This window comes from Suricata suricatta, chromosome 16 (genome assembly GCF_006229205.1).
Source record: "Suricata suricatta isolate VVHF042 chromosome 16, meerkat_22Aug2017_6uvM2_HiC, whole genome shotgun sequence".
NCBI lineage: Eukaryota > Metazoa > Chordata > Mammalia > Carnivora > Herpestidae > Suricata > Suricata suricatta.
Window position 1 is genome coordinate 31,286,580 of NC_043715.1, and position 14,975 is coordinate 31,301,554.

General features: G+C 47.7%; 1 protein-coding gene and 1 long non-coding RNA gene across 2 annotated transcripts; both read left to right on the top strand.

Annotated features, from left to right (window-relative positions):
• The first annotated feature begins 1,164 nt into the window (after positions 1 to 1,164).
• LOC115280917 lies at positions 1,165 to 7,499 on the top strand. Its single transcript, XR_003903994.1, has 2 exons — positions 1,165 to 1,266; positions 7,294 to 7,499. It is a non-coding gene; the product is annotated as an uncharacterized LOC115280917 (long non-coding RNA).
• Positions 7,500 to 8,656: 1,157 nt separating this feature from the next.
• SALL1 (spalt like transcription factor 1) lies at positions 8,657 to 14,729 on the top strand. The gene is made up of 2 exons (XM_029926089.1): positions 8,657 to 12,020; positions 13,160 to 14,729. The coding sequence occupies exons 1-2, from the start codon at positions 8,790 to 8,792 to the stop codon at positions 13,598 to 13,600; spliced, it is 3,672 nt and encodes a 1,223-aa protein (XP_029781949.1). The 5' UTR covers positions 8,657 to 8,789; the 3' UTR covers positions 13,601 to 14,729.
• The last annotated feature ends 246 nt before the right edge of the window (positions 14,730 to 14,975 follow it).

A 14,975-nucleotide genomic window follows, 5' to 3' on the forward strand; every position in this document is an offset into this window, starting at 1 on the left:
CCCCGGGCAGGCCTCCGCCGCCCTGGCCCTGCCGCTCTGCGGGAAGGAAGTTTACTTGGTGCTCTGGGCTAAACTCCCAGCGCGGGGGAGCCCCCTTGTGCTGCGCCCCCCCCAAAGCGCTCACACTCCACCTGGCCCCGCGCGGCGGAATGGGGTGCCTTTAGGGGTTCAGAACTGCCAGAAGACGGGGACCTGTGTCGGGGCGCCCGCGCCCGACACGCTGGGGTCGCGGCAGGGGTGGAGCGTGCTCTTTGCTGCTGGTTCTTCCGAGACACAGTGCAGGCGGACGGGGAGCAGTGTCGGGGCCGGCTACCCAAGTTTATCCCCGCGTCTTTCCACCCAATACGTGCACCCCCTGCCCAGGCCCGAGGAAACCTTTAGATTGGGTGTGCGCCGGCAGAGGATCGTGGTACCCCTTGCTTCCAGGAATCGTAAGGGTCTTTTCTGGGGGTGCGGGGGGGCCTCTCTGGACAGAGGAGAACATCCCTCCCCCCGCCCCTGAAACAGGCATTCGCTTTCTCGGGTGGAGGCGACAACTGCGGGGTCCCGAAGGGAATGAACAAGTCTAGAACAAAGTTTGTGTGAGGGCGCTGAGGCCGAGAGTATTCCGGCAGGGGATTTAGGGTACGGAGGGAAGACACCTCGAGTCCCTCCTTGTCCCTGAAGGTGGTTCACTTTAGGGGCCTTCGAGTTCCCAGGCCCAGCGCCGCAGGCGAAGGAGCGGCGCCCGGTTCGGTCCCCGGCAAGATGCTCGCCTCTCGGCCGCGGGAGGACGAAGGCAACCCCGGCGGGGGCTCCGCGGCCCCAGATGCCACTTGGAATGCTCAAATCCTGAGCGACATTTTGGGGTACGGAGGAGGGAACTGGACCCCGACAGGGCTCATGAGCATGCCCTTGGGTCGGCACCTCTGCCCACTAAACTCTGCGGCCGCCCGGACCCCGCGGTCCCCGGGCTCCTTCCCTAGAGGCCTGCTTCTCCGTAGAGCTGGGGCTCGGGGACCCGCGCAGAGGCCAGGCAAGGAAGCCGGGGACTCCCACTCCCGTCATCCCGGCTGTGGGGAAAGGGGACTGCTGGCATGGGGGGGTCCCTGTAAGAAATTGGGGAGAACTGAGACCGATTAAGAAAACTGTTTACAAATATTTGCACTCCCCACCCCAGTACTTTCTCTAGCTTCAAGCCTTACCCCGAGTCTCTGCGATTTCTTAGTCCGCTGAGATGAGCCCCCGAACCCCGCTTTCCACCCGAAGCCAAACCGGGGATGCGAGGTAAATGGGGTGAAATTACCCAAGGCCGCAGCAACAGCTCCGAATGTTTTTCCGGGTTTTCTCAGCTGGTTTCTTCTGCTTCTCTCGCCCCCACTCCCATCTTTCCTAAAGTTTCTGGTGAGACCTTCTGCCCTGAACACAAAGTTCCCAATGTGTGTAGGAAAAACCAAACGGGAGGAGGAAAAAGCGGTTTTTCGGGTTCTGTGTTTTGTTTTGTAAATTTGTACTGATTTCATACATTTTCAAAAAAAGAGCCAAAGACTGGGTCTCCGGGAAGAAATGATGTCTGGTAGATCTTTGCCTTTCTGCTGTCGCCTTCTGATTTCGGAATTTTTAATAGTTAAGGCTTCTCATAAAGCGATAGCATGAAAGGAGTTCACTACCTCTTACCATTATTATTTATTAGGGTTTTTTTTTTTTTTAGTTTATTTGAGCTTTGAGTTAAGTTAATTAAGTAACTGAATCAAGTTTCCTTTTCTTTTTTCCTCATTCTTTCTTCTTCCCTCTTTCCTTTTCTTTCCTTTTTTTTTTCTCCCCCAAAGCTGATTCATTGTCCTAAGAAGCAGTAAAGTGTTAGGGACACTCTATCCAGAGCTACTCTTTCCTCTTTCTCACCTCTCCCCACCCCCACCCCCTTTTTCTTCGGTGGTAATGGTTTCAGGTTATGACTGTTTTTACATGGTTGAACAATGAGTTTGGGGTAAGCTGCCTAGAGGGTAGATTTTGTAATAGGGTTACAGGATTTAGTATGTTGTAATAATATTAGTACACAACTAATCCTTCTCAGCATCTGACTCTACTGGAGGGCCTTCCACACTCCCCATCTTTTTATTTGGGTGCAGTTGAGAGATAGAGGGACTTCAGAGTACATGACGTTATCTCAGAGTTCCCTTTAAAAAGTCACCACCTTTCCTGCAGGGAATATAGCAAGATCTGTTCATCTCCCTACACATAACACACACTTGAAAGAGTCTGTGGGGTTGGAGGGTTTGGTTTGGTTTTTGGTTTGGTTTTGGGGTTTCTCTTTTCACACGCATAAAGGTCATTGCATTTTTAGAAGACAACCCCTCACTCAGACAACGTGGTTACTTTTTCTTCCCGCTTATAATGGTCTGAAAGTATGGTTCATGAAACATCGAACAAACCAAATTAAGTCTAGCTGGTGCCCTGAACAGATGCTAGGACTTCAAGTATTAGGGTGTCTGCCTAGAGCGGGACCCGGGAAAGTTTGTGGACCCCAGGAGCCCTGTACTGTGTGTCCTGCATGAGTGTGTGTGTGTGTGTGTGTGTGCGCGCGCGCGCGCGCTCGAGTGTGTGTGCATGTGTGTGCATGCGCATACAAAGAAAGCCAGAGCCATGCTAAACAGCCACACGGATAACTCCATCAGAACAAGTTCAAGAAAACAAGATTACTTGGTCGGTCTTCCAACGTTCATGTTTTAATTCTGCTTGGGAGCCCCTGTAATGCCACAAACACCCAACATTAAAGTTGGGAATTTTTCCTTTTCTTATGCAACCAGGATGATGGGGCATATTAACTTGTCTCTTAAATAATAGTCAATGAGCCTGGAATTATCTGTAGAAAGATGACTGCCCCTGGAAAAATTATTTAGTGAGATAAATCCTTCTGAGGAAGGGGAGTGTTAGAATCTAATGATTTTCTGTGTGGGTTCTTTACTGAGCTCTGGGACTCAGAGAGGGGTGTGTGTGTGTGTGTGTGTGTATGTACATGTGTGTGTTTTGGCGTTTTTTTCCTTGGGTGGTGTTTCTAAGATTCAAGTAACTTCAGGGATGGCCCCATTCAGACTCCATTCATTATTATTAAAGTTTTGTGGCGCTCAGCTTTTTCAAGGAAAAGATAATATTGGAAGAAAGATAATAACATCATGAACTGGAGATAAAACATTGACTCACATAAGATATCATAAACATTCCTCTTATTTATATTAATAATGAAATTCTATTATTTACCAAAGTAATTTACTCATTGTGAACAGCTTAATGGCAACACATTGATTTCTGGGCCCAAAAGGTTACAGAGAACTATAATTAATTGCTTTTTTTGAAAAACCGACACCTGCAAGATAAGGCAGTTGGAAAGAATTCATGTTTAATCAGGCCTATTTTAAGTTTGTGGCATAATGGAAGATTCTGGATGAGAAAATGCAGTTTTGGGGGGATTTGCTTCGGGCTGCAGATACTTTCTGAGATGGTAGAAAACAAGCATAGTGTAGTTGGGCATGAGAGTGTACGCAAAAGTGCATTTGTGATAGTGAGCGTCTTGTGGTCTCTTGTACAATCAGGTTTCTCCTGTGGTTTATAGGTCCAAGTGCCAATTTATAGGTTATTCTTTGGGGACTGTATTTCATTTCTGCGTTTGCAGGTAGCAAGTCATCTCCACCGAGAGCCCTTTAGAAGGCAGAAACCCACATTTCTCATGTGAACATCTTAGTGGGAGTCCGAGCGGTCCGCCCCCGACTCGACTGGACTCATAGTTGGCTAAGTTTTTTGAAGTGGTTAAAAGCCAAGCTCAGAACCAGAACAAAGTCCTCGTGGAGTCTTAATTCGGTTTTTCCATGACCTGTCCTGATGCAGCTAGCCACTCCGTCCAAAATATTCTTAGATTACCAAAACTGCAGTAATTTAGCAGTGTAGCAAGAGATGGTAAATTATCCTAAGCCCCAGCACCCCTCCCCCCAACAGAAAAAAGTGTGTGTGCCAGGCTTTACAAAAGCTAATGTGTCGGGCTGTTTTAACCTTTGCTAGCCTCCTCCCATGCAGAGGTGACAAGGTCCAGATCATAATATGTCCTTCAGTATCTTCCCAGTGACCCCCAAATTGAGTCTTGCTAGTCACTTAGCAGGAAGTTGGTAGTTTATTTTAGTTTCACCTTATCAGCTTGGCGTCTTTTCCTAACCTTATTCCCCTGTCACCCTCAGATACCAGACCCCCAAAGGGGAAGATTGACAGGTCGTTCCCATAGCTCAGTTTTACCCTCAAACAACAGGGATTTAGTTTCTTGTGCCTTTGCCAATGTTTATGTAGTCAAAGTTTACATCTCGCCTTAAGGAGTCTCTCTTTTTACGCGTCACTGGAATAGGAAAGCCACAAAGAAGTTTTTGAACAAACCCTTGCAAGTGGAACCCCATCTAGCGTTCAGTTTGATTCATCCGAGGGGAAGACATTTTCCCCCTTTCATTGACTGTGTCCGTTAGGTGGGCTTGTAGCCCTGTTTTAAAAGCAGCATCTTGCCCGTGCTGTTATTTTTCCCAGAGATTTCGCTTGTATTCTTCCACTCAAGAACACACTAATCCCGCCCAGAGCACGGAGGGAACTGAAGCGGGCCAGTAAATGTGTCATTTGGTTGCATATCACAGAGAGGAGACTTCAGACATTACAGAGAATGTGCAGAGTGTGTGTGGCAGTGTTTAAAATTTCTTTGGCATCTTAAGCTGGACCTTCGGATTTAGGCTTTTCCCAGATCGATCGGTGCAAAACAATAATGATAATAATAAAAAAGGTGAAAGACCAGTCAGTCAGAAATGTTGGTGATGGCCTCTCCAAATTGGTCTCTGGGAAAGAGCCGCCTGTTAAAATTCTAGGCTCCCAAATCCCAATCACGAGAGGTTCTATTAAAAATGTTAATGTGATCTTAAGGTAATGGAAAGTAAAGTGAAGGATCTTTCTGAAGAGCTCCAAAAAAGAAAACTAAATGTGGTAGAATAGGGTTGTTTTGTTTTGTTTTGTTTTGTTTTCTTCCTGGCTGGCTAAACCTTGCTGTGTGAGGCATAGTTTTATTTTTGTTTTCACAGTAGACAGATATTCTGGAACACTTCCATTTTCTGCCTCCTATTCTGCAATGTTTGGTGGAGATGATGAAAAACTGACAAATTTGAATTGGGGGTCAAGTACCTAAATAGTACAAGAACTAAAACAGCTGGCTTTTAGTATAAATTGGAGGGAGCTACAAGTTCACCCCCTTTTCTTCTAAAAAAAAATCCCAGAAAAATTCCGGAGACTTTTGTGTGTGTGCATACTCAGAAAACCACTACTTCTAAAATTTTCCTGTCTGCCCAAGATTATAAAATTATCATTTGTATGCAGAATCCATAGAGAAGGGACTGGAATGTTATTTCACCACAGCACAGGGAACAAGGCAACTGTATTTACTATAATAGGGTCACCAGTTGCAATCCTGTGTAACAGATTATGGAGAAACAAGATAGCAGCCGGTCAGAAAAATGAATTAGAACATGTTAGCCTGCGTGTGTCTTGTTACAACTTAAAATATTCCCTTTGGTAGTTAAAGATTCAAATGAGGCCTCGTGTTTTGTCTGTTATTGTGGAGCCCCTTCGTTGGAATTCAGTTCAGAATGCAGATAGATTTAAAGTTAAGAGCTATTACAGTATAGTGACACCTGCTTTGGAAATAAATCAAAATAGACACCAGAATTTTTTTTTTTGGCGTGCATAAACACCCGGAAATTAAATTAGTCGACTCTACAGTGAGCTCAAATGCCTGCTTATTAAAATGTTGTGAAAATCCACGTGGAAACCCCTGGCAGCTTTTTAACATAGTCTTTCTTCGAAGCAAGCAGGCATATTTTTAAGCACCTCTATTTTCCGTCCAGTTAGCACAACCCTAAATATAAAAACGTTCAGGTTGAAAACTTGGGAATTCTCAAGTGAGTCTTGAAGCAGCACAAACATAGAATTCAAGTACAGGAAAGTAATAATCATCGAAATCCTGTAAAGTAACCTTCTTTGTATTTTGTCTATCTGTTATGAGAATATCAGATGTTTGCAAGTTATAAAGAATTAAAATGCCCTTTAATCGTGAACACAGATGTGCTAAATATTTGAAGCAACTACATTGTAATGTGTACAATTGATGAAGTCAGTTTTCTGATTTCCCTTGCTAGTTATTTAGTCCTGAATCTGTCATTATTTGTCTAAGCCCAGCTGACCAAGCAAAACTGTGTTTTAAAGTGGCTTTATGTTTTGATAAATGTGAGCTGGTTGAAAAGTATTTTCCACTGAATGCAGAGCTTAATAGAACATGCTGACATAATAGTTTTAATGCATTTTGTTGAAAATGTGTGAACAAACAGAATAGCTTTTGTTCCTTCATAATTGGCTGTAAAAGTAGATGGAAACATAACCATTACATATGGAAATGTGCAAAGAGAAAGAAATAACATTTCTGTTGAATATATTAGGAAATGCATTTCCTAGTTTAAAATAAGCATCTGAAATGGATGCATCATTTAAAATTGGTTGTCAAAATAAGAAGCTTTAAACAGAATTTTTGTCACATTATTTTTGTCCCAAGTTAAGCGACATAACTTTAGCGAATTTCCTTTAATATTTTGTTTACGTTATTTTAAGGCAGGGAGAGAGACAGAGGGCTTAAAACAGCACCTTGAATGTGTACAGGAATCCGCTGCCAATTAGGATGATTAAACATTAAATGAAAACTGAATCATTATTGGTATTTTCTGCTACAGCCAAGGACTGTTTGGTATTGTTAATGCATTTTGCTGCATACCCTTGTGGAGATTAAAAGATGGGTATTAGAAAAGCTAGCTTGTTAAGTATAACTTAGCTACTCAAATACCACTCGCAGTGAATAAAGTGTGCCTACATTTGGCATACTTCACCCGGGCTTCTCATCAACCCGGGCATCGCGCAAGGCAAATAGAGTTAAAGGAATTTCCACAAGTTAGTATTTAGGTATTAATTCTATTTTCCGGAATGCAAGACTACGGAAGCTGTTGGGGACGTTCGCTCCAAACAGGCAAAAGGCTGGCTCTTAGAAGTGGACTCTTAAGTTTACCCAAAAAAGCAACATTTTGAGTTAGTATTTATTCATATTTGCAATTAGTCTTCTTTTTGTTCCCCCCCTGCAAGTTTTCTGGGAGATTCAATTTGGAAGTCATGGAAACTAACTATTATCTGATTCAGTTCTGCAGAAAAGCATGCAGGGAGGTAATCCTTGAATTAAACAGTTTTTTTTTTTTTTCACAGCCTTCGGAGATGACCACACACCATTTGTACAACAGAAGTTGGTGTTCCCCATGCTGGGCAAACAATGGGGCTCCATCCTGTCTTTGAATAGGATGTTAGCTTGGAGTTGGAGATTTTTATGTTTAATTTACAAATGGATCTTAGTGAGAAGAAATCTGAGCAACCCGTGGACACAAACATGAAATAAAGGGATTTTTTATAATGAACGGTTCGGGACAATCTGTTAAACAATCGCTAACAGTTAAGAGCAAACTGTTTTTAAAGGCATTCAGACAAGGAGAATTGCACAGCCATTTCCAAACTCTAAACCGAGCATGATTTCCTCCCTTCCCCTTAACTGCACATCCTCTATAAGTGGATGTCGAACCAGAAATGTAAATCTTGGGCCAGGTTTTTATAGATATAAAGAGCACTCTTGATGAAATATTTAGAGGCGTGACGTTGCCATTCGGAGCCCAGTGGCGTACATAACTTGAATAGCGGAATGGTAGCCAGGGTTGCATTCTTTAATTTTAAAAATAAACAAGCCATGGGGTGATGATCTTTAGGTGCTAGGCAGGCCTTGTAACGGATTATGATCGTTGTGTTGCTCTTTGATGTGTGTGTGTGTGCGTGCGCTGCTTTCTTGTTCGTATTCAACTGAGTCTTGAGCAGTCTGGAGGATTTGTTACTGGTGTGGCTCACGCGTGTTTGTCACTGGATCGGCCTTAGCTCCGGTTCTGGGGAGGGGGCTGGAGGTGATTTTGAAGTTGTCAGTCCTCGCCTTGGCGATATGCATTTCTCTCCCCTCCCTTGTCAACAACTGATTGGAATCTGAATGACTACAAATTAGTTTAGTGACAGAACAAACTGTCACAGATATCTTTGAATCAGTTGAAAATGAATAAGGTTGACAGAAACTCAAGAGCCTAATAAGTCCTCAGAATGGATGCTGGACCCTCTCTGGATGAGTAGACAATAAGGTGTATAAAATATTGGAAATCAATAGTTTGCTATGGAATTTCATTATGCACCAATGTCTTCAGTTGGTAGTATTTTATATTTTGATGGATTATCTGAAGACCAAGGCTATCTCAGATACCGGATTGATAGGGATTCCTCCACACCCCTTAAAATTTAATTAGGAACGTTCTTGGGTAATATCGACTGCTTCTGCAGGGACAAGAGTCTTGAGTTTTGAAGAAGGAAGACAGCTGATCAACATCCTCCTTGTTTCAAAGTCGCAGGTGACCCTGTGTGTCCTAGCCCCCTTTCTAACGCTGCCCCTTTTGATGTTTGCAGGAGACACAGAGAAAGGTCAACCAAATCGCACCACCAAGAGCAAGGACGCCCATGTCTGTGGCCGGTGCTGCGCCGAGTTCTTTGAATTGTCAGATCTTCTCCTCCACAAGAAGAACTGTACTAAAAATCAATTAGTTTTAATCGTCCATGAGAGCCCAGCCACCCCACCCGACACCTTCTCTCCCAGTCCCCCTCCCGATAATCCCGACGAACAAATGAATGACACCGCTAACAAAACAGATCAGGCCGAAGGCTGCGACCTCCCAGAACGCAGCGGAGGCGACAGGGAGGAGTCCATGGAGGTGGAGGCCCCGGTGGCGGCTCACAAGGGTGGCAGCGGCGGCGCTTTGGGTGGGGGCGGGAGCGGGGTCACCCCAGGCTGCAGCGGCGGCCCCTCTGCAGGTACCTCAGCGATCACAACCTCTCTACCTCAACTCGGGGACCTGACGGCACTGGGCAACTTCTCCGTGATCAACAGCAATGTCATCATCGAGAACCTGCAGAGCACCAAGGTGGCGGTGGCCCAGTTCTCGCAGGAGGCGAGGTGCGGCGGGGCCCCCGGGGGCAAGCTGGCTGTCCCCGCCCTCATGGAGCAGCTCCTGGCCCTGCAGCAGCAGCAGATCCACCAGCTGCAGCTGATCGAACAGATCCGTCACCAAATACTGCTGTTGGCCTCTCAGAACGCGGACTTGCCAACATCCTCTAGTCCTTCTCAAGGTACTTTACGAACATCTGCCAACCCCTTGTCCACACTAAGTTCCCATTTATCTCAGCAGCTGGCGGCGGCAGCTGGACTGGCCCAGAGCCTCGCCAGCCAGTCGGCCAGCATCAGCGGTGTGAAGCAGCTGCCCCCGCTCCAGCTACCTCAGAGCACGTCTGGCCACGCCATCCCACCCAACGGCGGCTCTTCCCCCGGCATTAACCTTCTGGCGGCAGCGGTGACCACCCCGTCCTCGGAGAAGGCGGCTCCGAGCGCCGGCGCCTCCCACTCCGGCGACCAGGCGGCCCCAGCGTCATCGTCACCAGCTTTTGCAATAAGCAGTTTATTGAGTCCTGCATCTAATCCACTTCTACCTCAGCCGGCCCCCGCTAACTCGGTTTTCCCCAGCCCTTTGCCCAACATCGGAACGACTGCCGAGGATTTAAGCTCCCTGTCGGCCTTGGCCCAGCAGAGAAAAAGCAAGCCACCAAATGTCAGCGCCTTCGAAGCGAAAAGCGCTTCGGATGAGGCGTTCTTTAAACACAAGTGCAGGTTCTGCGCGAAGGTCTTTGGGAGCGACAGTGCCTTGCAGATCCACCTGCGCTCCCACACCGGGGAGAGGCCGTTCAAGTGCAACATCTGTGGGAACAGGTTCTCCACCAAGGGGAACCTCAAAGTTCACTTTCAGCGCCACAAAGAGAAGTACCCTCATATCCAGATGAACCCCTATCCCGTGCCTGAGCATCTGGACAATATCCCCACGAGTACCGGCATCCCATACGGCATGTCCATTCCTCCGGAAAAGCCGGTCACCAGCTGGCTAGACACCAAACCGGTCCTGCCCACGCTGACCACCTCGGTCGGCCTACCGTTGCCCCCCACCCTCCCAAGCCTCACACCCTTCATCAAGACCGAAGAGCCAGCCCCGATCCCCATCAGCCATTCGACCGGCAGCCCCCCAGGCTCGGTCAAAAGTGACTCCGGGGTCCCTGAGGTGGCCATGAGAAACCCGAGTGGGCTTGCAGAGGAGGCCGAAGGGTCCACTGTGCTACCATCCGGCGGCAAAAGTGAAGATGGCAGCATGGCCCCCACTATGGCCCCCACTTTGGCCCCGGCAGCCAGTGGCAGCTCGCTGAGCTCCCCAGCGGCAGCGGAAGGTGGCCTGGGTACCCGGGCCCCCGCTTTCACCAACCCCTTGTTGCCGCTCATGTCTGAGCAGTTCAAGGCCAAGTTTCCTTTTGGGGGACTCTTGGACTCAGCCCAGGCATCGGAGACCTCTAAGCTCCAGCAGCTGGTAGAGAACATTGACAAGAAGGCCACCGACCCCAATGAGTGCATCATCTGCCACCGGGTCCTCAGTTGTCAGAGCGCCTTGAAGATGCACTACCGGACGCACACCGGGGAGAGGCCCTTTAAGTGTAAGATCTGTGGCCGGGCTTTCACCACGAAAGGGAACCTCAAAACCCACTACAGTGTCCACCGCGCTATGCCCCCGCTCAGAGTCCAGCACTCCTGCCCCATCTGCCAGAAAAAGTTCACGAACGCTGTAGTCCTGCAGCAGCACATCCGCATGCACATGGGAGGCCAGATCCCCAACACCCCAGTCCCTGACAGCTACCCCGAGTCCATGGAGTCCGACACGGGCTCCTTTGATGAGAAGAATTTCGACGACCTGGACAACTTCTCCGACGAGAACATGGAGGACTGTCCTGAGGGCAGCATCCCCGATACGCCCAAGTCCGCCGATGCTTCCCAGGACAGCTTATCGCCCTCGCCTTTGCCCCTGGAGATGTCGAGCATCGCTGCTTTGGAAAACCAGATGAAGATGATCAATGCCGGCCTGGTAGAGCAGCTGCAGGCCAGCCTGAAGTCCGTGGAGAACGGCTCCGTCGAGGGGGACGTGCTGACCAACGATTCGTCCTCGGTGGGCGGCGATATGGAGAGCCAGAGTGCTGGCAGCCCGGCCATCTCAGAGTCTACCTCCTCCATGCAGGCTCTGTCGCCATCCAACAGCACCCAGGAGCCCCACAAGTCCCCCAGCGTGGAGGAGAAGCCACAGAGAGCAGTCCCAAGTGAGTTCGCCAATGGTTTGTCCCCCATCCCCGTGAACGGCGGGGCTCTGGATTTGACCTCTAGTCACGCTGAGAAAATCATCAAGGAAGATTCTTTGGGGATCCTCTTCCCTTTCAGAGACCGGGGTAAATTTAAAAATACTGCTTGCGACATTTGTGGCAAAACCTTTGCTTGTCAGAGTGCCTTGGACATTCACTACAGAAGTCATACCAAAGAGAGACCATTTATTTGCACGGTTTGCAATCGCGGCTTTTCCACAAAGGGTAATTTGAAGCAGCACATGTTGACACATCAGATGCGGGACCTACCATCCCAGCTCTTCGAGCCCAGCTCCAGCCTCGGCCCCAATCAGAACTCGGCGGTCATCCCCGCCAACTCACTGTCATCTCTCATCAAGACAGAGGTCAACGGCTTCGTGCAGGTCACTCCTCAGGACAGCAAGGACACCTCCACCGGTCACGTCCCCTCCGGGCCTCTGTCCTCCTCTGCCACGTCCCCAGTCCTGCTCCCGGCTCTGCCCAGGAGAACCCCCAAACAGCACTACTGCAACACGTGTGGCAAAACCTTCTCCTCGTCGAGTGCCCTGCAGATTCACGAGCGAACTCACACTGGAGAAAAACCCTTTGCTTGCACTATTTGTGGGAGAGCTTTCACGACAAAAGGCAATCTGAAGGTACCTCGTGCTGTCTGTCCCTTGCCCACCCAGCCGGCAGCCCTCTTGCCCGCTGCCACTGATTATTTGCAATGCATGCTCCCGGGGCCCGCAGCCCCCACTACCACGCAGGGAGAGGGCATTCTCGCCAGGGCACCCGCCGCACGTGGCCCGCCGAGGCCAAGTGTCCGTGCGGGTCAGGGTCGGGGCAGGTGTCGGGGCAGGCTGCAGCCTGCGGAACGTGAGAGCACATTGAATAATGCGGTGCCTCTGCGAAGCAGCCACCCATCTCTGCTGTCTCGCTAAGTGCACCAAATGAATGGCCTCACCTACCCAGTGAGACAGCCCAGCGTTGCCACGGGGTATTGATTAAAGACCTCCACGTGGCCTGGGAGCAGCCCGTATCACTTAATAATCACAGCCGTCCTCGGCGGACGCATCTATTTTTCACAACCGTGCAGCCCTGGCGTGGCGTGCTTTCCTAAAAACCATGACGTCACTGCCCAGCTAATGGGTATTATGATAATTGATTCTACATTTCCTCCTGATATGTGTTGGAAATAAAGCAAATATGCTTAGGTTCTAGAGCAACAGTTGAGCGCCCTCACTGTGTACATTTTTTGTTGACAGAGTATTTCTCTAGAGATCGCTGCCAGTAATGCGAGATGAATAATTACTTTCTGGCTGTTTCTCTCCGCGCGCGCACGGGCCCTCCAACGGGCAATCTCTGAAGGGTCCTTTCTTCCCATCTGAAAAGGACGTTTATAGGGTAAAGGGTGTCAGATACAATACTTACCACTGCAATGAGAGTGGACATAACAATTCTAACCCTGCAAGGGGCTATCTACAACAGCCTGGCTTGCTGGAGGCCATTATAAGCTAAAGACGGGTAATATAAAAAGAGTAAGTAAGGCAGGCATCTTTGCCCAGGAAGAGGGAAGGCGGCCCAGGGCTGGGGAGATGTGAGCATGTTATTAGGAGGTGGCCAGAGTGGACATCCCCGTTACCTTCTCCGATGTCTGGCACTTAATAAGAATAGACGTGTAGGCCACTTGCTTTGTCGGGCGCTGAGATATGAGCTGAGACAGATTCAACTATTAAGCGTCTCCCTTCCTCTCTCTCTCTCTCTCCCTTTTCTTTTCCCCGCCCCCCCCCCCCAGGTACACATGGGCACTCATATGTGGAACAGCACGCCTGCGCGCCGGGGTCGGCGGCTCTCTGTGGATGGCCCCATGACCTTTCTAGGAGGCAATCCTGTCAAGTTCCCAGAAATGTTCCAGAAGGATTTGGCGGCCAGGTCAGGAAGCGGGGATCCTTCCAGTTTCTGGAACCAGTATGCGGCGGCACTCTCTAACGGGCTGGCCATGAAGGCCAACGAGATCTCTGTCATTCAGAATGGCGGCATCCCTCCAGTGCCTGGGAGCCTCGGCAGCGGGAGCAGCTCACCTGTCAGTGGGCTGACGGGAAATCTGGAGAAGCTCCAGAACTCAGAGCCCAGCGCTCCGCTGGCCGGCCTGGAGAAGATGGCCAGCAGTGAGAACGGAACCAACTTCCGTTTCACCCGCTTCGTGGAGGACAGCAAGGAAATTGTCACAAGCTAAAGCAACCCTGGCTGGAGAAATGGCAGCCCCCTTCCAGAGGGAGACCCACTATTGCCTCCTCCCCCTCCACCCCATCCCTCCTGGCTCCCCCAGATCTATGAACTACAACATGATGAAGACATTCTTTTGTACCTTGTTCAACTTCTAGAGTTATAAGAAAGCTTATTTATTAGTGATATAACCTTGCTTTGCAAACAGAATGCAAGCGTTAACTTTGGTCTTCTGTATTTTGGACTAAATACTAATTGACTAGAGCGCTGTAACATTTATGGCAATCGCAAGTTGCCCTGCTAGGCGGTCTTAATCTGGCATTAACTTATTTTCTATATCCGGTTTAATATGAATCTGGTGTTAATGCAATGCCTCAATGATGCATTAGATCTCTAATAAAGTCTGTATATAAATGTACACTTTGATCCTGCTGGAAAATTTTATCAGCAAACACATTGTCTAATCTTTCTAAACAAATTGAAACAAAGGACTGGAAGTACAGACTGATCAATGTGGTTCTTTGAAAGGTTTGGGGTTTTTTTTGTTGTTTGTTTTTTTTGTTTTTTGGGGTTTTTTTTTTTAATCTAAAATTCAACCTGCTTTTTTTTTTGGTAGATTTAACCATTTCCGTTTTGAACTGTTCTTTGTATTGTGCTTTTTACTTGAGTCGTCCTCAATGTTGATAAGTTTCTGTACAGTAATAAGCACGCAGAATTCTTTAGAGAAAATACAAGTGTTGTTTTGGTAGTTGAAACTGAGACGTAACATTTTGCCTTGTAGGTATATTCACAATAGAAAATTTGTGCTGGAATTTCACAATGCTGCTAAGTATAGCATCTTGAACAACCTTCAGTGGAGAAAATGTAGATGCTCTTGTATATACAATAAGAAATATCACTTTCATTAAAATGTACATATGTTCCTTACAAGAGCAAATGCTTCTTCTTGATCAAGAGAGCAGGTATAGTGTTCGTTTATTTTGTATTAGGTATGGAAGAAAAAAATTGGACTGTTACATGCACTTTCTTGGAAAGTTGAAAGGAAGGGGGGGTCCAATTTCTTTAACATTTAATACTTACTAACAACAGAAATACTGTAATTTTACTCAAGTAATCAAATACATTTTTTTTGCAACAGATATAACAAAAGTACTGTGTCTGTGTTTTTAGAGTGCATTTCTGTTTAGCCAGGGCCCGAAATGTATTTTAACATTCCCCCAGGCACCTGTAAGTAGTGTTATGTGAGTGTGTAGCTCGCTCGCTCTCTCTCTCTCTCTCTCTCTCAATAAGGAATTGTAAAAGGCCTAACAGAAACAGGTTTGCATGGGTCTGAGGATTTTTTTTTCCTTTTTTCTTTTTCATTTGGAACATCACAGTATTTTCTC